Below are 23089 nucleotides of genomic sequence, written 5' to 3' on the forward strand. Positions count from 1 at the left end.
GCCTTGGATTGTTCATTCGGGCTCAGTAAACACGATCCCCTCCCCCAAAACTCGGTAAAGTTCGTTTATGTTCATTTGCTGCTCCTATACCCTGGCCACATTTCCAAAAGTGCTTTTTAATAGCATTTTCTTGTTTTTGTATAAGGGGTGGAGAGTTGGGGATTGTTGGAGTTTATATAGGGGGGTTAGGGGGTAGGGACAACCTTTTAAAGTAAGATGAAGAAAGGACAGCACTCCATCCGCCGTGCTGGAAAAAGATTTATTTGAACAGGTGCATAGGTAAAAGGGCTGGAGGCAACCTGTGAGCCAGCTCCTAAGAGGGGACGACGGCCGTTTCGCCTTGATTAGGCCTTCACCGCGTCCACATGTGGAATGGAAACGTCAACCCTTAAATAGGAGTGCCCAAACAGGTTGCATCACAAACCACATTAAAACAATCAAAATGGAGAACGTACATTAAAATGAACTATATAAAATAAGACAGAAAAATATATCTCAAACATGAAATATACAGGAAAAAAGACACCAGAAAATATATACATATATACCACAATGGACAAAAAGAAGAATGATCCTACCTGTGTTCGCTCCACTAGTGTGCGAGGACACGAACCACTAGATATGGCACCTGCCTGGGTCCGCTCCACTAGTGGTGCAAAAGAGACGGACAGCAGCATAAGCCGCACAAAGCTCCTACCTATGTTCGCTCCCCTAGTGTGCGAGGATACGAACAACTGCCAGACGCAGTATAAGGAACGTTACCCTAGTGGCAACGTCCACCTACGAGTAGAATCACAAGGCCCAGCCGGACCATGTGCCTCAGGCACCTGCCTATGTCCGCTCCACTAAGATGTAAGGATACGGACCGCAGCTGAAGCTGTAAGGTATAAGAACGCTACCCTGCCGGTAGCGCTCACCTAGCATAGACAGAGAGATGCCTAGAGGGACGTGCACAGAGCGTTTACTCTCATGCATGAACCAAGAGGACTGAGCGCCGGACGGCGTGCGTCAGGGTCTTATATAGACTTTGTGCCTCATCCAAGATGGAAGACACAAGAGCCAATCCGCTGCCAGAACGACAGGAATGACGTCACGCTGGCCTATCACCGAGCAAAGCGTCACAAGCACATGACCAGCGACCAATCGGCATAGAAGGTGTCAGAGACATGTGACCACGCGTCACAAGCACATGACCAGCGACCAATCAGCTTTGAAGGTGTCAGAGACATGTGACCTCGTGTCAGCGATGATGTCACCCGCACATGTGCAATGGCTCCAAGATAGGACTTAGTCTCCAGCGCTTGCACATGTGCAGTAGCAAGAAGTCCGAACATAGTCTACAGTGCTCGCACATGTGCAGTAGCAAGAAATCCGAACATAGTCTCCAGTGCCACAGCAACCGTAACAGTACCTCCCCCTCAAGGGCCCCCCTCCCAGCGACGCAGGTAATCAGCAACTAAGTCGGGAGCATGGACAGCCTCCTCAGGCTCCCAAGAGCGATGTTCCGGGCCGTAGCCCTCCCAATCTATCAAGAAGAACCTGCGCCCTCTAACCATCTTAGAACCAACTATGGCCCGTACCTCATAGCTAGAGCGAGAGGAATCAGAGGCAGGAGAGTGCACTTCACGAGCGTGAGGTAAAATAGCCGGCTTTAGCAGTGAGACATGGAATTTGTCATGGATCCTAAGATGGACGGGTAACTTCAATTGGTAGACTACAGGATTTACCTGTCGAAGAACCTCATAAGGACCCAGGAAGCGAGGAGCAAATTTGACAGAGCTCACTCGAAGTTTCACGTGTTTTGCAGAGAGCCACACAAAGTCCCCCAGAGAAAAGACAGGAGCCGGGCGACGAAACCGATCGGACACCGTCTTCATACGGTCCTTAGCTGCTTGGATCGACTCTTGAGTCCGATCCCAAACCTCTCTGGCATTAGTTGCCCAGTCAGCCACAAGAGGAGGAGGTGCAGCAGCGGGAAACGGTACCGGTACCCTAGGGTGTTGCCCATTATTGGGTACGAACGGTGTCTGCCCAGTGGTCTCAGCCAGCGAATTGTTAAGGGCAAATTCTGCCCAGGGTAGGAGGGAGGACCAGTTATCGTGGTTCTCAGCAACAAAGTGTCGAAGGTATATAATCATGGATTGATTGGTATGCTCAACCAAATCATTGGTCTCCAGATGGTATGCCGAAGAGAGATTCAACTCAATTTGCAGAAGGCTACAAAGATCTCGCCAGAATTGGGAAGCAAATTGCGGGCCTCTATCACAAATGATACGATCTGGCATCCCGTGAAGCCTAAAGACATGCTTGAGGAATAGTTTGGCTAGTACCCTGGAAGATGGGATTCTCGATAACGGTACGAGATGAACCATCCGGGAGAAATGGTCCGTAATGACCCACACAAATCTATGTCCCTGTGAACACGGAAGATCACCCACAAAGTCCATGCCTACCACCTCCCATGGTCTATCTGGCACTGGTAAAGGATGCAAGAGCCCAGCCGGTCTCTGCCGTAACGGACGGTTGCGAGCACATGAGTAGCAGGAACCGACATATCTCTTGACGTGGCTGGCTAAGTGTGGCCACCAATACCACCTCTCGAGTAACTCTCGTGTCCGTCTAATACCAAAATGCCCAGCCACCTTTGAGGTGTGGGCCCACGACAGTATATCATTCTGTCGATCCGGCGGAACAAAGGTCTTGCCCGGTGGGATTTGGTCTAACGTCACAGGGGAGAGCGTATGAAAAAGCCTGGAGGGAAGGATAAGATGAGGTTCGTCAATCTCTTCCTGGGTAGAAACCATAGAGCGAGACAGGGCGTCTGCCTTGTTATTCTTACTCCCAGACAGATAGTTGATGGAGAAGTGAAAGCGGGAGAAAAACAAGGACCAGCGGGCTTGGCGAGGATTCAGACGCTGAGCGGTTTGTAAGTACGTCAGATTCTTATGGTCTGTATAGACCTGGAAAGGATGTTTCGCTCCTTCTAGCAAGTGACGCCACTCCTCCAAGGCTAATCTCAGGGCGAGCAGTTCCCTATCCCCAATGGTATAGTTTCTCTCTGCCGGTGAAAAGGTTTTAGCAAAGAAGAAACACGGCCTTTTTCTACCTACACCGTTCTTTTGATACAAGACCGCACCAGCACCCACTGAAGAGGCATCAACCTCCAAGAGGAAGGGCTTATTCTCATCGGGTCTTTGAAGAACGGGAGCAGTTGAAAAGTGTCTTTTTACTGCCTCAAAAGCCTGGGATGTCTCAGTAGAGCAGACTTTTAGATTAGCACCTTTCTTAGTAATTCCCAAAAAATTGTCATATGCTTCACGATATATGTGTAGATACAGCCCAGCACTAATATAAATTGTGGTAACAATTAAAATATAACCTTTATTGGTTCATAGTTAAAAATATTAAACCACACAACACATACGGTTGTAGAACAACCAAGTAAAAATGGAACAAATGTAAAAAGCTCCTAATATCACCATGGAAGGACAAACCTCACACTGGGGGAGAGGATAGAGTAACCTCCCACCACGGTGATAGAGAAACAAACAACCCCAACCAGGTTGTAAAAAATACTGAATTATACACACAAGACAGTATAGTCCAAAAGACAAAATTCAAAAGATGTATGAAGAAAAATTATTTTAGTTGTCCAATATATAGAGGGGGGGGGCCAAACACAACAGCCTCACAATGCCCCTCAATTGGCAACCATCTGACCTGATGTGCTCCTAGACCTCCCAACGCGTTTCATAATATGCTTATTCCTCAGGGGACTATGGTCAAAAGAGAGCTGCAAATGATAAACACAAGGGTCAGGTTGCTATTCAAGTACAGTGTATAGCAAAAAGGACGTATAAAGCAAAAAGCAACGTATTTACCTTCAGTTAGACAGACTTCCAGCATGTTATGTCTGGGCCTTGGCATACAGCACCAGACTTTCAAAACTCCCACCCTTAAATATCCTGTGAGTGTGCAGAGGAACGCCCTCCCAATCACAATGAGGCTAATGATAATTATCTACCACATGTATGAAGGTGTTCCTTTACTTAAGGGAAATACGCCCCTGTGGTGTGTGGGCGGAGGTATATTTCCCAAGTTCCTCCCATTCACAACTCCCACATGCAAGGAATATGGCTTTCCCCCCAATCACGTAACCTGGGGGACCGCCCACCTCAGGCACACGCCCTGAGGGGCGTGGCCAAGGTCCCATCCCACGTACTGGTATAGACAACAGCTATTGATCACGTGCGCGGACCGCGTCATATCCGGTCACGCGGCCGCGCACGTGACATAGTAACTAAGGTGGCGATAAACGTCAGCCGGAAGTCACGTGCGCAGACCGCGTCATATCCGGTCACGCGGCCGCGCGCACGCCACATGATAACTGCGGAAGCGATGAACCTCAGCCGAAAATCACGTGCGCGAACCGCGTCATATCCGGTCACGCGGCCGCGCACGTGACACGGCAACCATGAAGCGTCTCATCCGGACATGGTGACCATGGTGGCAATAAACATCAGCCGAAAGTCACGTGCGCGGACCACGTCATATCCGGTCACGCGGCCGCGCACGTGACATGATAGCTAAGGAAGCGATGATCATCATCCGAAGATCACGTGCGCAGACCGCGTCATATCCGGTCACGCGGCCGCGCACGTGACACAGCAACCATGAAGCGTCACATCCGGTCACACGGCCCCTAGAGGCGATCCGGTGACCATGGCAACGCTGGATATGTCACCAAAAGCTGATCAACACAGTACCAGAACAATGGCTGATGCCGCATGCCAAATATTAACAAGCTAAAAAGCTAATAACTGATGTCAAATGCTAAATGCTAGTCCTACCGAACCTAAATGGTAGACAAATGAATTGGATTAGGACAGGCATCCACGCAAGTACCTCGACTGGGGGCACGGGGGAAGAAACTAAGGAATGAAAACTACCATGTCTACCATTTAGGTTCGGTAGGACTACCTCTGTTGACGTATACAGTTTTCCTTCCTTTTGCTTGGGGCTGCAATATTTCAGCCCTGTTATCATATAGGCTTGCCAGCTAATGTTTTCCCACACCAGAATAAAATACACCCTCCCCCCCCCCCCTGCGGTCCCATCTAGGCCCCCTGGTTATCTATACTGTGTATGATTTAGCATTTGACATCAGTTATTAGCTTTTTAGCTTGTTAATATTTGGCATGCGGCATCAGCCATTGGTCCTTACTGCTTATGGGGACCGTTTTACGTGTTTATGGTCGCCTAACTCAATACAGTGTCACTTGTTCTGGTACTGTGTTGATCAGCTTTTGGTGACATATCCAGCGTTGCCATGGTCACCGGATCGCCTCTAGGGGCCGTGTGACCGGATGTGACGCTTCATGGTTGCTGTGTCACGTGCGCGGCCGCGTGACCGGATATGACGCGGTCTGCGCACGTGATCTTCGGATGATGATCATCGCTTCCTTAGCTATCATGTCACGTGCGCGGCCGCGTGACCGGATATGACGCGGTCCGCGCACGTGATTTTCGGCTGAGATTCATCGCTTCCGCAGTTATCATGTGGCGTGCGCGGCCGCGTGACCGGATATGACGCGGTCCGCGCACGTGACTTCCGGCTGACGTTTATCGCCACCTTAGTTACTATGTCACGTGCGCGGCCGCGTGACCGGATATGACGCGGTCCGCGCACGTGATCAATGGCTGTTGTCTATACCAGTACGTGGGATGGGACCTTGGCCACGCCCCTCAGGGCGTGTGCCTGAGGTGGGCGGTCCCCCAGGTTACGTGATTGGGGGGAAAGCCATATTCCTTGCATGTGGGAGTTGTGAATGGGAGGAACTTGGGAAATATACCTCCGCCCACACACCACAGGGGCGTATTTCCCTTGAGTAAAGGAACACCTTCATACATGTGGTAGATAATTATCATTAGCCTCATTGTGATTGGGAGGGCGTTCCTCTGCACACTCACAGGATATTTAAGGGTGGGAGTTTTGAAAGTCTGGTGCTGTATGCCAAGGCCCAGACATAACATGCTGGAAGTCTGTCTAACTGAAGGTAAATACGTTGCTTTTTGCTTTATACGTCCTTTTTGCTATACACTGTACTTGAATAGCAACCTGACCCTTGTGTTTATCATTTGCAGCTCTCTTTTGACCATAGTCCCCTGAGGAATAAGCATATTATGAAACGCGTTGGGAGGTCTAGGAGCACATCAGGTCAGATGGTTGCCAATTGAGGGGCATTGTGAGGCTGTTGTGTTTGCCCCCCCCTCTATATATTGGACAACTAAAATAATTTTTCTTCATACATCTTTTGAATTTTGTCTTTTGGACTATACTGTCTTGTGTGTATAATTCAGTAATTTTTACAACCTGGTTGGGGTTGTTTGTTTCTCTATCACCGTGGTGGGAGGTTACTCTATCCTCCCCCCCAGTGTGAGGTTTGTCCTTCCATGGTGATATTAGGAGCTTTTTACATTTGCTCCATTTTTACTTGGTTGTTCTACAACCGTATGTGTTGTGTGGTTTAATATTTTTAACTATGAACCAATAAAGGTTATATTTTAATTGTTACCACAATTTATATTAGTGCTGGGCTGTATCTAGCACCTTTCTTAGTCAAGGCCACCAAAGGGGCCACCAAAGTGGAGAAATGGGGTATGAACTGCCGGTAATAATTTATGAATCCTAAGAAGCGTTGCACCGCTTTCAAGGAATGAGGTTCGGACCATTCCCGGACAGCAGAGAGCTTCACAGGATCCATAGCCAGACCCTCTTGTGAGATAATGTAACCCAAAAAAGGCAAGGATGACTGCTCGAATACACACTTTTCGAGTTTAGCAAACAATGAGTGCTCCCTTAAACGGGAAAGGACACGAACGACATCCTGACGATGAGTCTCCAGATCAGGAGAAAAAATCAGGATGTCGTCCAGATACACCACGACGGAGGATAACAGTAAATCCCTGAACACATCGTTTACGAAGTCCTGAAATACTGCGGGTGCATTGCATAAACTAAAAGGCATGTCGAGGTATTCATAGTGACCGTCTCGAGTGTTAATAGCGGTCTTCCATTCGTCACCCTCTCGAATTCGTACCAAGTTATACGCACCCCACAGATCCAACTTCGTAAAAACCTGAGCTCCCCTCAGTCTGTCAAAGAGCTCTGAAATTAAAAGTAACGGGTATTTGTTCTTTATTGTGATTGCGTTGAGACCCCTGTAATCTATGCAGGGACGCAAATCACCCTCTCTCTTCCGAACAAAGAAAAACCCAGCTCCTGCGGGAGAGACAGACTTACGAATGAACACCTTATCTAAACTCTCTCTTATATAGGTCGACATGGCCTCCGACTCAGGTATTGACAGGGGGTAAGCCCTGCTCTTAGGTGGAACCGAAATTGGGATAAGGTCTATGGTGCAGTCATATGGCCTATGGGGTGGAAGAACCTCAGCACCCTGTTTGGAGAACACGTCAGCGAAATCCAAATAGGGTGTAGGTATGGGAGAGAGATCAGTTGATGCAACCGCAATGACCTTAGGTGGTAAGGGAAGACATCGGGACTGACATTTCGAACCCCAACTAATAATGCTGTCGGACTCCCAGTCAATTAGAGGAGCATGGGTCCGAAGCCATGGGAGACCCAGAAGAACGTCGTCTATACCCTCAGGCAAAACAAGAAAAGAAATCTCCTCTATGTGACCCTGAGACAGGGAAAGGCGCAAGGGAACTGTCCTCAATGTAATGGAGTCAGACAACATAGTCCCATTAACAAGACGGACAGGAATAGGCGCCTCTAACATGATAGAGGGAATATTGTGTCTCTTTACAAATCCTGAGGACACAAAAGTCCCGTCAGCTCCGGAATCCACAAAAGCCATAATAGGCCATTTATTCTCAGAGAATGAGAGCTGACCTGGGATACTACACTTAGAGGGTGCAGAAGACGTCTCTAGTAACCCCCCTCTAATGGTTACTAGGCCTGGGAGTTTCCCTGATGGCTAGGACACTTGTTGGCATAGTGCCCAGCCTGACGACATACGTAACATATAGGAGGACCAGACCTGCGTAGTCTGGGGGACGTATGACCTAACTCCATAGGAGTGGGAGATGTTTCAGATGCTGAGGAAGATGGAAGTGGACCCTCAACAACTGGAATAGCCCGATGCTTAGGGCGTGAGGAAGAGACCTCGAATCTCCGTTCCTTATGGCGTACGTCGATCCTTGTTGCTACAGTGATTAAGTCCTCCAGAGAAGCAGGGACCTCACGAGTAGCAAGGGCATCCTTGACATAGCCTGCGAACCCTCTCCAGAAGATAGGAATCAACACCTTTTCTGGCCAATCTAGTTCTGCCACCAGCGTTCTAAAAGCAATGGCAGACGAACTAGTGGATAACGAACCCTGAGATAGATCTAACAGTCTCAGGGCCGCATCATGGGTAGCCTGCGGACCCATGAATACCGCTTTAAGAGCTTCAAGAAAGTTTTGATGTCTCAGAGTAACCACATCAGAGCGCTCCCATAGGGGAGTCGCCCATTCTAAGGCTTTGTCCTGAAGTAAGGATATGATTAAGCCTACTCTGGACCTCTCCGTAGAGAAGCGAGAAGAGTTGACCTCTAGGTGTATCTGACACTGACTAATAAAACCACGACATGATCTGGCATCGCCAGAATACCTGTTTGGCAGAGCAAGTCGAGGATCATGTGCAGATGTCACCATGGTCTGAGGTTTATCCTCAATAGTCTTGAGCCGCGACTCAAGTACTTGTATGTAACGGTGTAACTGCTGATATTCTGCCATAACTGCCAGACCTTTGGCTCAGTTCTAATGTTACGGGGGGCTGTCTGATAATAAAACCCAAAGGAATATCAGACAGTCAGGGTCCACCGTGCAAAGACTCTGCTGCAGACTATGGCAGAGGATAAGGGGTATATAAGTGTGCCACTGTAAATAGTAATAGCACAAGTGCAGAGTGCAATACCTCTGTTAAACTCACAGAGGAATATAATTAGGAAATAAAGCAATTCCTCCCTTACTTGGAGAGTGTGTGGTATGGTCTCTGTTAATGGTCACAGAGACAAAAGCAGTCAGTGTGAAATGACACCTACCTAGGTCCGTTCCTCTAGCGGTGCCAGGAGACGGACAGCAGCTTAAGCCACACAAAGCTCCTACCTGTGTTCGCTCCACTAGTGTGCGAGGACACGAACCACTAGATATGGCACCTGCCTGGGTCCGCTCCACTAGTGGTGCAAAAGAGACGGACAGCAGCATAAGCCGCACAAAGCTCCTACCTATGTTCGCTCCCCTAGTGTGCGAGGATACGAACAACTGCCAGACGCAGTATAAGGAACGTTTCCCTAGTGGCAACGTCCACCTACGAGTAGAATCACAAGGCCCAGCTGGACCATGTGCCTCAGGCACCTGCCTATGTCCGCTCCACTAAGATGTAAGGATACGGACTGCAGCTGAAGCTGTAAGGTATAAGAATGCTACCCTGCTGGTAGCGCTCACCTAGCATAGACAGAGAGATGCCTAGAGGGACGTGCACAGAGCGTCTACTCTTATGCATGAACCAAGAGGACTGAGCGCCGGGCGGCGTGCGTCAGGGTCTTATATAGACTTTGTGCCTCATCCAAGATGGAGGACACCAGAGCCAGAACGACAGGAATGACGTCACGCTGGCCTATCACCGAGCAAAGCGTCACAAGCACATGACCAGCGGCCAATCAGCTTAGAAGGTGTCAGAGACATGTGACCTCGTGTCAGCGATGATGTCACCCGCACATGTGCAATGGCTCCAAGATAGGACTTAGTCTCCAGCGCTTGCACATGTGCAGTAGCAAGAAATCCGAACATAGTCTCCAGTGCTCGCACATGTGCAGTAGCAAGAAATCCGAACATAGTCTCCAGTGCCACAGCAACTGTAACACATGGTGAGTGCTGACGATGCCGTCATCAGCATCACTATTCCGCTCATCTACATGTTGGAGCACACTCTGAATAATCTGCAGAAGGAGGTTGGGGTCCCAGAGTAAGAGGAGGATACAGAGGAGAATGAGGAAGGGATAATATTTCCTGGAAGGTCCGGACAGTCGTTGCACTGGCGGGTGTCACAGTAGAGTGTAGGCAATCGATGGAGGTGGGCTCATGTTACCAGAGAAACTGGTAGTGAAGGTGCAGGAGCCAAGCACCAAATGAGAAAGAAGTGATGGGGCAAACAATTCCAGAGACAAAAGGCCACTTTACACACAGAGATAAATCTTTGGCAGATCTGTGGTTGCAGTGAAATTGTGGACAATCAGTGCCAAGTTTGTGGCTGTGTACAAATGGAACAATATGTCCATGATTTCACTGCAACCACACATCTGCCAAAGATTTATCTGTGTGTGTAAAGTGGCCTTAAGGCCGGCGTCACACGGTATGATCTATCGTGCGATCGCACGAGCGATCGTACCCGCCCCCGTCGTTTGTGCGTCTAATTACTAACTAATTGCCCGTGGTGCACAAAGTCGTTAACCCCTTTTCCACGCACTTACCTCCCAGATGACGTCTCTGTGGGCGGCGAACATCCTCTTCCTGAAGGGCGAGGGACGTTCGGCATCACAGCGACGTCACACAGCGGCCGACCAATAGAAGCAGAGGGGCAGAGATGAGCGGGACGTAACATCCCGCCCACCTCCTTCCTTCCGCATTGCCGGCGGCTGCAGGTAAGCTGTGTTCGTCGTTCCCGGGGTGTCACACGGAGCAATGTGTGCTGCCTCGGGAACGATGAACAACCGGCGCGCAGAAGGAGGACCGACATTTTGAAAATGAACGAGGTGTCAACGAGCAACAATAAGGTGAGTATTTTTGCTCGTTCACAGTCGTTTGGAGGTGTCACACGGAACGATATCTCTAACGATGCCGGATGTCGTCACGGAATCCGTGTCCCCGACGACATATCGCCCGATATATCATACTGTGTGATGCCGGCCTAAGAAGATATTGATCACGTCTCTTTTAACCGTGGTTGGTGTGAGGAGACAGAGGAGGAGGAGGCAAGCTTGAGCGTTAACCCGCCAACAACTCAACATGGACTTGAACCCCATGTAAGCGTCCAAAAAATGAGCACCTTCTTGCTGTACTATTTGCACCATGATGTCCGTATCGTTAAGATTAGAAATAGTGCTGACTACTGGGTTGCCACTCTGTTAGATCCACGTTACAAGAGTCAATTTAGCAAGATGCTTCCACCCCTGGAAAGGGACGCGCGGATGCTGGAGTATTAAACTAGCTTGTAGAACATCTTAACAGTACTTTTCCACAAGCCAGCAGGGATGCACATAGCGTTGCGTGCATGGCAGCTCTATAATTCCAACCATGGGAATATCGCGTCCTCAACGCAGAAACATTAGCAGCAGCAGTAGTTCAAGTGCCAGAACCAATTTATACTGTATGCTTGTTGGAATATATTTTTTCACAATCACATGCACCAGCAGAACAGGCTAGACGTCTGACACATAGTCAATGACTAGAGAGGATGGTGATGGATTACCTAGAGCTCTATATGGATGCAATACGGGGGAATTGGACCCTTTTGGGTTTTGGTATTCAAAATTGGAAGAGTGGGCTGAGCTCACCACTCACACCTTGGACGTTTTGGCCTGCCCAGCAGCCAGCGTTCTCTCAGAACTTGTCTTCAGCGCTACTGGTGGTGTATTGACAGATTAGTGCAGCCATCTGTCCCTTAAACTGTAGACCGCGTAACGTTCATAACGATGAACAAGTTGTTGAAGTCCAGTGACTTTGCCACCCCAGGTCAAGACTGTGCAGATGAGGCGATGGGGTAGTGCCAGGCTTCTGTGAGCAAGAGGGCAATGCCTGTCTGTCATCTTGCTTGCTCTGGTGACCAAAATAATGCTGTTTCAGGCCTTGTTCCGGTGCCAGTCCCATGCAGCCATGTTACTTTTTTGGCCTATCGGTATTGTGTGCCAATTGTGGCCACATTTCCTGTTTCCTCACCTTAATATTTGGAAATGTGGAGACATCTAGTAGGGTCTCCAAGTTTGCTTTCATCTGTAGTGCCAGTCTTCTGGGGGCAAGAGGACTATACCTGGCACTCAGACATGTCTGGATTTTTAAAATTTAAATGCCGGCCACAGCCTATGTATTTTGTGGACCGTAATTCCATGGTGTTTTAAGGCCCTATGGGGAGGGAGCAATTAATGCTACTATACTACTCTGCTGTCTGCTTGAAAGGTGTTTGATTCTGGAGGCTCCAAGATGGGTCTCCGAGTTGGGTCTTGTCTGTAGTGGCATGGGTGTGGGAGCACAAGCCCTACAGCTATCTGTCATCTACCTCCATATTTCCATCTTTCGCTGCCATCATTGTAAAATATAACTCAGTACAAAAATAAATAAATTTGACAACTACATGTATGACCCGCCACATGCGTAAACATACCTTACTTTGGTAATCTCACTGCGTTAAAATGCAGACTACAATGCCTACTCAACCACCGCCCACCAACTCAACTGGATCTGCTGCTTCTCTCTCCTGTGATCAATCCCTCATGAGCCAAGTAGTTGGGGCTACCAAAATTCTGTGATCTTTACACAACATTCTTCATTAGTGGACAATAGTGTAATGTATGTGTGCCGCCCCCGTGCCAGCAGCCAGTGCTGCTCGGATCCGGATCTATGGTGCGGCTCCAGAGGTTCTCCGGCCCCGGGGGTCGAGCGGGCACTCCGAATAAAAGGGGACGTATTTATACGGGATTGGTTGGAAAATGTCTGTGACGCCACCCACGGTGTGTGGTGAGATGTAGCACCACCGCTGCCGTTGCGAGGCTCCCGGGGACGCTGGGCTGGCAGCTGGATGTTAACCAATCCGTGGGTAGGGATGGATGTCCCAGGGCCCAGTGTCTCTATGCTGAGGAGAGTGATGGCAGGGGCCGGCGCACCCGGCCAGGCCGGGGATGTTACTCACAGTCAAATAAAGCACACAAGTCTTGTGGTAAACCAAGGTGATGGTGGCCAGCTGCCGCAGACGGGTTATATCTTATCCCACACCCGGGCTGGAAGTCAAAGTCTCTCTCCTCTGCAGTCAGTGTTTTGTAGGTAGGACTTCCCGGTCTGAAACGCGGGAGTCCGCTACCGGTCCTTTGGTTGGGAGCCGTGCCCATCTGACACTGACCCTTGGGATCTACGGGCCCTGGCGGTTGCCCTATCCCTCTCTGTGGGTGGTTGTCTACTTTTCGGGACTTAGGTTGGGACAGGACCTAAAATCTTGCCCTCAATTGGTTAATTAGCTAGGCCGTCGGTGCCGGTCCTGGCTTCAGGGTCCAAGTACCCCCTCTGTGCACATGGTTTCCGGGTCGATTCCCCGATGTCGGTACCGGCAGGCTCCAACCCTGTCCCGGTCCACATTGGATCTCCGGCAGCCATCTTCCCGTCTCCTGCAGACTCTGGCTACCGTCTGCCACCTAGCCAAGGTGTCAGGGCTCCGACCCTGCACCTGTCAGCTTAGGACCTCCACTCCAAACTTAAACTGGAACTGATTTGACCGTTTTCCCGCCGCGGGCTCTCCAGACCCCTAGGTGGGCGTTACCTAGCCATCTGGTCCTGCCCTCTGGTGTGTCTGTCCTTCCCTGAGGGGGATGACTAGGGTTTCAGGCCGGCTGATTTAACCCTTCGTGGGATTAGTGTTGTGCGGGGGCCTACATGTACATCTACCTGGTTTTCCAGGGCGCTACATATGTCTTCACTGTTTTAAAATAAATGCCAGACCACAGCCCATGTGTCCCATGGACCATAACTCCCTGGTGTTTTAAAACCCTATAGGGAGGTGGCAATTTCCTAACAGACTTGGGCAATTGATGGTATTGTACTGCTGTTTTTAAAGGCAGAGACTCCAAAATGTGTCTCTAAGGCTATGTGCGCACGTACATGCTGAAATTTCTGCAGCGATTTGACAGCACATGTGCGCTGCAAATCGCTGCAGAAACACTGCTTAATGGATGCAGTGTGTTTGCAGCATAGATGCCGATTTCGTGCGCTCGGGATGCTGCCTCTCCCATAGACAGAGGTGGGGGCTGCATCCAAAGCGCACGAAAGAAGTAACATGCTGAATTTTTAAACGCAGAGATTTTGTCAAATTTTTGACACTCAAATCACTGCGTTCAAAAAAGCATCATGCGCACGGATTATGCACAATCTTCATAGATTGTGCAGGGGACGCAGGACGCATGCATTTACACTGCAGTGCTAAACGCAGCGTAAATGCATTAAATTACGCAATGTGTGCACACAGCCTAAATGTTATAGAGAGGTTACTGCCAGTGTTCTTTTTCCATAGCCTTCACCTCCCTTTCCACATCTACAATAGAATGAATCTGTCATCAGGAATATCCAGCTGCTCCTGTCTTGTTACTTTGGTGAGCAAGTTTCCTAATAGCTGGCTCAACTCAACCTATAATAATAATAATAATCTACTGTCATGGTTCCACCTCCCCGCCCACATGGCTAGAAGGCGGAGCCTTCTCTCAGGCCTCACTTCCGGAGCTTGGATGCTTTAAATTCTGTTATCTCTGTTGAACCAGCGCTGGCTATAAGCTTAGCACTGCTTTGCCTGTGATTCCTGGTCCCTGTAAGGCTATGTGCGCACGTGTGCGTATTACATGCAGTTACGCTGCGATCTGCACCGCAGCGTAACTGCATGCGTCCTGTGTTCCCTGCACAGTCTATGGAGATTGTGCAGGAGCCGTGCGCACGTGGCATATTAGAACGCAGCGATTCGGCTGCTGCCCGAATCGCTGCGTTCTAAGAAGTGACATGTCACTTTTTCCGTGCGATTTGCATGCTGCCTATAGGGAGAGGCACCATGCAAAGCGCACGAATTCTGCAGGCACCATGCGCTTCAGAACGCAGCTTTTCAGCTGCGCTCTGAAGCGCACCTTTTCTGTGCGGTGCAGAGCGCACACGTGCGCACATAGCCTTAGTGTTTACTGATCCGTCCTTCCCCTGTGCTCTGTTTGTGTTCTGTGTTCCGTCCCACCTCCTTCCTTCCCACAATAGCCCCAGTCGTTCCCCCTTCTCCTATCTCCCCACTCGGTTGCTTCCTCTGGTACTGACCTCGCCCTGACCTCGACCCCCCCTTTTGCTCGTTCCTCCAGTCTTCTTTCTTACCGTATCGTGTATGAGCTGGCCTGCCTGACCATCCCCCGCACGCCCCGTGGCCTCTGTATTCTGGCTGACTCTGCAGGGAAGTGCTCCAGGACACACGGTGTGTCCACCTCCATGCTGATTCAGCTCTGTGTAGTGTCTTTTCCTGCAGGGCTCTAGCTCACCCTGGTGGTAGCCTGACATCTACACACTGCATGCTGGCAATTGTTATTACCTTTAGAAAAATTGAAAAACGACTGGTTATAGCCACGTATTATTGGTGGTCTGAAAAAATTATTAGTGCAGTATCTACTGTACACACTGCATCTTGCCAATTGACATTGCCTTTAGAAATTTTAAAAACAGCACCGGGTGTAACTGTAATGTGGCCTGGGGCAGTAGCCATGGTCGAGGGTTGCAGTCCTCAGCCCACCCCTGACACAGGGGGCAGAGACTCCAAAATGTGGCTTCAAATGTTGTGGACAGATTACTTTCAGTGTTGTTGGAAACAGAGGACTATGCCTGCCACTTGCCCACTAATGCATGTCTTGATTTTTTAAAAAAAAAAAACAAAAACAGCCCACAGCCTATGTGGTTTGTGGACCATAACTCCCTGGTGTTTTAAAGCCCTATTGGGCAACCCCTATGGGCCGGAGTAATTGCCTTCTAAAATAGAAGTACAATACCATCAGAGATTAAAAGATGTGTCTCAAAATGTTGAGTAGAGGTTACTGCCAATGTTCTTGGAAAGAGAGGCCTATGCCTGCCACTGGCCCACTAACGCATGTCTTGATTTAAAAAAAAACAAAAAACAAAACGGCCCACAGCCTTTGTTGCATGGATTGTAACTCCCTGGTGTTTTGAATCCTTATAGGGAGGGGGGGGGTAATTGATGTTATTGTACCGCTGTGTCCCTGAAAGGATTTTGAATGTCAAGACTACAAAATAGGTCTCCAAATTGTGACTTGTCTGTAATGGCAAGCGTATGGGAGCACCAGCCATACACCTGTCTCTCATCCACCTATATATTTCTTCTGTCAATAGCCTAAAAAGCTAATGCATAGGCCAAAACAGTGGTGCTGGACTATAAAACATATTTTGCTGTTTTGGATGCTTTTCAACCCGTCTAAAGGTGTTTTCTGTGTCTTACTTTTGGCCTCTCATTGAATCCAATGGGGTTCGGAGAGATTCAATAAAGGTTCAAAGTTTGGTTCGATAAAGGTTCGCGAGAGCACCCTAAACTTGGTTTGGTTTGGTGAACCGAACCACGAGAGGTTCTCTTATCTCTATTAAGGACTCAGTTTTCTAGTATGTTTTTTCAATGAAAGACTCTCCTCCAAACTGTATCTCTACATTGTTCAATGATTTAGGAACTCGGTAGGAGTGAAATGCAAGCACCACATACAAGATACCAATGTGCAGAAAGGCATGCAGCTTGTCTATCTCATAATGGAGAGGACCAGCGGGGCAACAAGTCGGCGAGACCAGGCAGTGCAAAGATGTTTTTTGTCGCTAAGGATCATTGCACTCTCATTTCTCATGAACCAAAGTATGTACAGTAAAAAATTTCATTAAGGTTGACCACCTCTTTTAGAAGTTACAGAATTTTTTCCTAGTAAAATAGCGATTGAATCACCCTGTATTATTATTATTAATTTTGTAGTAACATATACAGTATATCATTGTTTTCATACATAAATTTTTTTTAAACAACAATTCATAAAAGACAAATATTGTACATACCATGATCTTATCTAACACAACTGCTCCGGAAGTCCAAACAATCAGAGTACCATCATTTGATGATGAGAACACTAGCTTTGTGTCTGTCCAGTATAAGAGGTTGGTGACCATCCCTGAATGTTCAGCTGCTGATTGAGAGAAGCGTCCACTGTCGAGGTCCCACCACTTTATCATTCCATCTGGAAGTGGAATGCAAGAGCTAACTGAATGGGTGCAATTAAATCTACAGTAAGTAGACAGCGTTTATGGGCTAACAATTGCAATGCTTGGGATCAAAGAATTATGGCCAATACAAGACCCACCAAAACAAAATGAGAAGTTTTGAGGTCAAAATATCTCCTCATCATATAAGACAGAAAATCTGCTACATGGAAAACATACAGTTGTGTTCAAAATAACAGCAGTGTGTACAAAAACATGAGTTAAAGGGAACCTGTCACCACTTTTTTGGACTATAAGCTGCGGCCACCACCACCGGGCTCTTATATACAGCATTTTAACATGATGTATATAAGAGCCCAGGCCCCTGTGACAACATAAAAAAAACACTTTATAATACTTTCCTAACGGTCGCTCTGCGGTGGATGAGGGCCTAATGGGCGTCTCTGTTGTCGGGGCGCCTCCCCTTTCGGCCATCTTCGTCTTCTTTGTGAAGCCTGTGTGCATGACACGGCTACGTCATACACACTCGCCGGTCCTGCGCAGGTGCACTACAATACTTTGATCTGCCCTGCTCAGCGCAGATCAAAGTGCGCCTGCTCAGGACCGGAATACCGGCGAGTGTGGATGACGTCGGACCCGTCATGCACTGCGGCTAGAGAAGAAGGAGAACAAAGATGGCCAAAAGAGGTGGATCCGGCATCGGATAACGGAGATGCCCATTAGTCCCTATTCCACCGCAGAGTGACCATTAGGTAAGTATTATAAAGTGTTTTTTATCTTGTCACAGCGGCCTGGGCTCTTATATACAGCCTGTTAGAATGCTGTATATAAGAGCCCGGTGGTGGTGGCCGCAGCTTACAGTCCAAAAAAATGGTGACAGGTTCCCTTTAAGCCAAATCTCTTTAAATAGTTTTTATTTCCATGCATTGGGAACATTGCACACTGTTTTCTAAATCAAAAATGCAGATACATTTATATAATGTTTAACTACTTTACAGAAAATATAAAAATATTAACATTGGGCTTTTCCAAAAAATAGTAGTGCCTGCATTTGTCTTTACAAACAAAATCTGTCCTCTTTTTATTTAGGATTTAGTGTGCCGCCCCTGCTGCAGTCGAACTGCTCGGAACCGGGGTTGCTGTGGCTCGAGGGTCTCTGGACCCGGGGGCTTGCGGCCACTCAAAGGGAGTATTTACAGGAGATGAATGTTCGTGACGCCACCTGCGGGTTGCAGTAAAGGGGAGTACCGCCGCTGCCGAAGGGAGTGTGACACCCCTGACTCTATCAGGTTGTCACAGGAAACTGCACCCCTGTCTCTTATGGTTCAGAAATCACCCTCCATGGTTCGGGGTTCCTACTCACTGGTACTGCTTCTATCAGCACTCAAATTCTAACCACACCTCACACCACACCCTGTCAGGCACACCAGTGGGTGGTCTAGCTGGAAAAGGGCCACCCGCCTAGGGGTCAGGCAGACTGGTGGGAGGGGGAAAGTCAGTTCAGTAGTAGCCCTCAGAGAGTGAGGAGCTGAGGGAGTTGTAACTCCCTGTGTGCCCTTATTTGGGTCGCAGACGGTGGTCTGGGACCAGAGGAGTCGGAGACCCGGTCGCAGGGTATTGGAAAAGGATGTACTGACTTAGTTTTGGAGAATGGTCGGCACCGGAAAGTCCAGTAACCGGACCGGTATCGAGCACGGCAGGGTACAAGACCCTAGATCAGGGAGTAGCTAGATAGTTCACCTGTGGAGGATAGTCTCTTTATGACCTTTCCCCAAGAGCTCAGAGATTGAAGGCACCAACAAAACGAGGGGGATAGGGCTTTCCAGCTTATGCGGCCTACAGAAATCTCAAGCGTCAGCCATCGAGAGCACAGCTCCACTATATCACTATAGGGAGCGGGACCCTGACAGCTTCAGGCCGAAGGGTCACTTAGGAAAATCTTTATAATTGTGCATGGAGGCAGGCTCCGGACCACTAAGCAGTACCAGTGGGGACGGATACCAGGACAAGCTCCCCCGAGTGGCAGCGGCACCCAGAGACTTGGTTTACTTCTGTGTCAGAGTCTGCTTAATGATTGGACCAACGTCTACACAACCTGAGTGAGTATGACTCGCCCGCCCCAGGGCCTTAGGTTACTCGGTGTCGGGCCGGACTAGTCCGGGGTAGTCAGCGGTGGCGGGGCCCAGCCCCGTGACCCTGGCGAAGTCAATTAACGTGGCTGAAGGGGGAGGTGATGATGGGAGTTGTAGTTTATTTAAATTTGTGACGCCACCTGTGGAATTGTGCAGCTATGAAGCCGCAGCTGCTGGAAGGGACCTCCGGGGCTGATGTTGTGGCCGCTGAGGTGGTTCTTGCTCTCCACAGGTGGAGCGGGTACCCCGGGGCAACCTTTGCAAGAGTCTATTGTGTTTGCTGATGAGGTGCAGGGCCGACAGGGCGGTATAAAGGAACAGACAAACAATGATTTCTTTTACCTTCTCCTTTACTTGTCCTCAGTCGGTGGCCTCCAGGGAGCCTGTTACAGATGGTAGTGGTGATCTGGTAGCCTGGAAGCAGTCAGGGGACTCACACTGGCCAGGTGAGTAATGAGGCCTGCTCCCTATGCTCTGTCTGGGTAATCGGGGTACCACTGTTTCAGCAATGCTGAGACCCGTCCTGGTACTCTTTGAGGTGGTTTATTACCTCCCCCGTATGGCGGGCTGCGTGGACTATCACAGGTGCCGCTCTTTCTATCCTGGCTCCTAGTCCTGGATCTACAGCTGCACCTCCGGGTGCTGGGTGGACGGAGACCTGCAGTTCTCTCGTCCTCCGGATGCGACCACCGGTACTTGAGTACTCGAGTGGCCCCGAACTCCGGTATTCGGTTTCTTTAGCTACAACGTCGGGGGAAGCTGGCTGCGCTCCACTCCCCAATGTCCTTCTACTCTTTGTCTCTCTGTGGACTGTGTTTTCCTGGGGTGAACGATCCGGCTCAGCTCCCAGCTCACACACCACACAACTCGAGTTGTTTTCTCACTGAACTCTCCTCACAGACTAACTAACTCGTCCCCCAGGTCAGGGCTTAAGGAAGGCTCCCTGGAACTCCAGGTTTAGAGCGCCCTCTGCTAGCCTGGGAGAGAAACTGTGTTGAATGATCATACTTACTGGCCAATGGACTTCCCCGGCTACATCCAGGCTCAGCATTAACCCTTTTGAGGAGGGCAACACTGCTGTGGCAACCAGACCGCTGGGGCGCCACAAGTACACTGCACACCCTGCATCCTGCCTGCCCGCATAGTCTGCATAATGCTATCCGCCACATATTTCCAGAGTCCGAGGTCTCCCCTCCCTGTCTGGCTGCCCCGCTCCATCTCCTCCTGGAGCTGATCATTGGCTGAGCCTTTTGCTATTCTCGCTATTCTTACATCCATTTAAATGGTCATCTTACGTTTTCTTCCAAGTCTCTCTGTTTTTGCTTTCCATTTTAAAGCATTGGAGATCATTTTAGCTGAACAGCCGATCATTGTCTGCACTTCTCTATAAGTTTTACCCTCTCCAATCTACTTTTTAATCAAAGTACTCTGTTCTTCTCAAGAATGTCTCGAACGTCCAATATTTCTCAAGCTTTCAAGGAGACATGCATGTACAACATGGGCTGGCTTCACCCTTAAATAAGGGCCACCTGATTCCCACCTATTTTTTCACAGATTGATTGACCACCCTCATTTAACTCCACACTGCTTTTTGAACACCCCCCTTTCAATTTATTATAATACACAGACTCAAAAACCTGCAGATCATGAATGTCGAGTCTAGCGGTTTTATAAGAATCTACTCCACCAACTGGTAAATTGTTTGACATATAGTAATATAATTTACCGTATACCAAAACAGTGAATAATCTGCTTAGTCACATTGGACTATTGTTTTGAACACTACTGTAATATGTAACATGCAGTTTAAAGCGCCAAGAAAATCTGTGCAACTTTTGACATGCTACATGGGTGATGTCCACTCCTTATATTTTTCTAATAATATAAGAAATCATTAGATGCCATATCACAATGCAAAACCTGATCTCAATGCCGCCGTGTCGCCTCAACCTTAGTGCCATGGTTTGCATTTTTAACAAGAGTAATGATCAACATGATAATTCCATGATGATGGGTCCTTAATAATGGTTTATGCTGATTGACTCTAGTAGGCAGCTGTAACATAAAGAAAATGGATTCCAATGCAACAGGCAAAGTCCCTTATCAATATACTATATGAATGTGCTACCTCCAATATTATCTATACACAATAGCTGTACAAAACATACAAAGGATTGATGAAACCCCCATACCTGTCATCGGTGGCAGGGGATAACACGGGACCAGGGCTCCTAAACTGGCTCTCAGGTTAGGGGGACTCCAGCTGTCCCTGATCTCAGAGACACGTCTGATGGTGATGATTTCTGGGCCTCCTTCCAGTCCCTGCTCCTGACCAGCCCTGATCTAGTACCCCCTCCCTCACTACCCCAGGGGGTGAGCCAGGACAGGAGTGTGCTAACTGTAGTAGACAAACAGTGGAAACCAAAACTCTTTCACACAGCACCATCACACAGAGTAATCAGACAAGTGATAAGGAGGAAAACTAAAGCAGGGAGTAAATAACCAGAAAACAGGAGGAGTTGCATTGCACATGTGGCGCCCCTGAGGCTTCCGTCGCCACAGGAACATTGCACCCCAGCCAGCGGTGTGATGTCCCATTCTGGGTAAGGAAAGGAGTGAACGCCGGTACTCAGGCAAATCTACACTACACCCATTGTTAGGTACACACTGGGACCAGGGACAGTGGCAGCAACCCTCCCATGCTGCATGCTGGGAGGGGCCGTAAGACCCATCCTTGCTCCTATAGGGTAGATCTTAGCAACTGGGGAGGTGGGAGGAGCTACCCGAGGGAAGAAGAGAGAAGGGAAGGTCTAGTTGAGTGAGTAGTAGGAGAGAGAGTCTGCGGGAGGCAGAGAAGGGAGCTGAGGATAGAGCTCTAGTCAGACAGGAGCAAAGAAAGAAAGAGACGCTTCCTGGTGAAGATCCTGGGACTCAGAGGGTCCAGGTGACACCAAGCAGAGAAAAGAAGGGATTCCAGGGCCGCTGCAAGGCTTACGAGTGCAGGGTCTGTTCCACAAAGTCATTTGGTGGAGGGATCAAGCTGCAACAGGGGACGGTCCCTAGAAACCGGAGGAGTAAAAAAATCATCTCCAACAGTGAAAACCGAGGCCCAGGGAAAGTTGAAAACTCCCCGGGCCACAGCCCACAGCAGAACCTTCAGAAAGGGGGTAAATATCCTACAGGCGAGCCCCCTGCCCGGAGGCTGTAGTGGAGGCCGAGCCAGGTTCATCCAACAAGGGCAAGGCTTAAGGAGACAGCTGAAGACAGAGACACTTTAGAAGAGGATACCAGCTTTCATTCCAAGATCTACCCAGGATTGGCGGAGGTCCCTGACAGTGGGTTCCAGCCGCCCTGAGGCACCAGTGTGCTGCAGCCCAGGAAATGTGAGTAAAGACCTTGGAATTGCACCCTCTGGTGTTGTCTCAGTTATTGCCGCCTGCATAGACTTCCATCACACCATAGACTCTCACGAGCACCAACTGTGCCCCGGGGCACCTCTCCACCTGTGGGGAGCAGTACCACCATTGCTGCCGTTCCACCACCCCGGAGGCCTCATACAGCAGCGGCGGCTTAATACCCGCAAACCACAGGTGGCGTCACGACAAATATAAACTTTAATCACCCCCCAAGTCACCAGCCATATTAATTGACCCCACCAGGGTACGGAGTCGGGCCCAGCCACCACTGACGACCATGCGGACTAGTCCGGCCCGGCACCGGGTGTCTCATAGCCCTGGGGTGGGCGAGTCAACCTTGGCGTCACGAACAGGATAACGTGCCCAGTGCCCACCGAGTACTGTGCGCCTTTGAAAAGACTGTGTGTTTTACTGTGAGAAACTGCCGCCATTGAAGCCACTGAGCGCGGGAAGAAGGGGGGCGTGCCTGCAGAAAGAGCGCGAAAAGAAGC

General features: G+C 49.2%; 1 protein-coding gene across 1 annotated transcript in view; it reads right to left on the reverse strand.

The window, feature by feature from the left end:
* The window catches only part of LOC142302328 (uncharacterized), a 213082-nt gene that overhangs the window by 162294 nt on the left and 27699 nt on the right, over nt 1-23089 (reverse strand). Inside the window, exon 3 of the mRNA XM_075343390.1 lies at nt 16889-17067. Coding sequence (XP_075199505.1) covers nt 16889-17067 — 179 coding nt within the window. The remainder of the gene's footprint in view (nt 1-16888; nt 17068-23089) is intronic.

This window comes from Anomaloglossus baeobatrachus, chromosome 4, assembly GCF_048569485.1.
Source record: "Anomaloglossus baeobatrachus isolate aAnoBae1 chromosome 4, aAnoBae1.hap1, whole genome shotgun sequence".
Classification (NCBI taxonomy): domain Eukaryota; kingdom Metazoa; phylum Chordata; class Amphibia; order Anura; family Aromobatidae; genus Anomaloglossus; species Anomaloglossus baeobatrachus.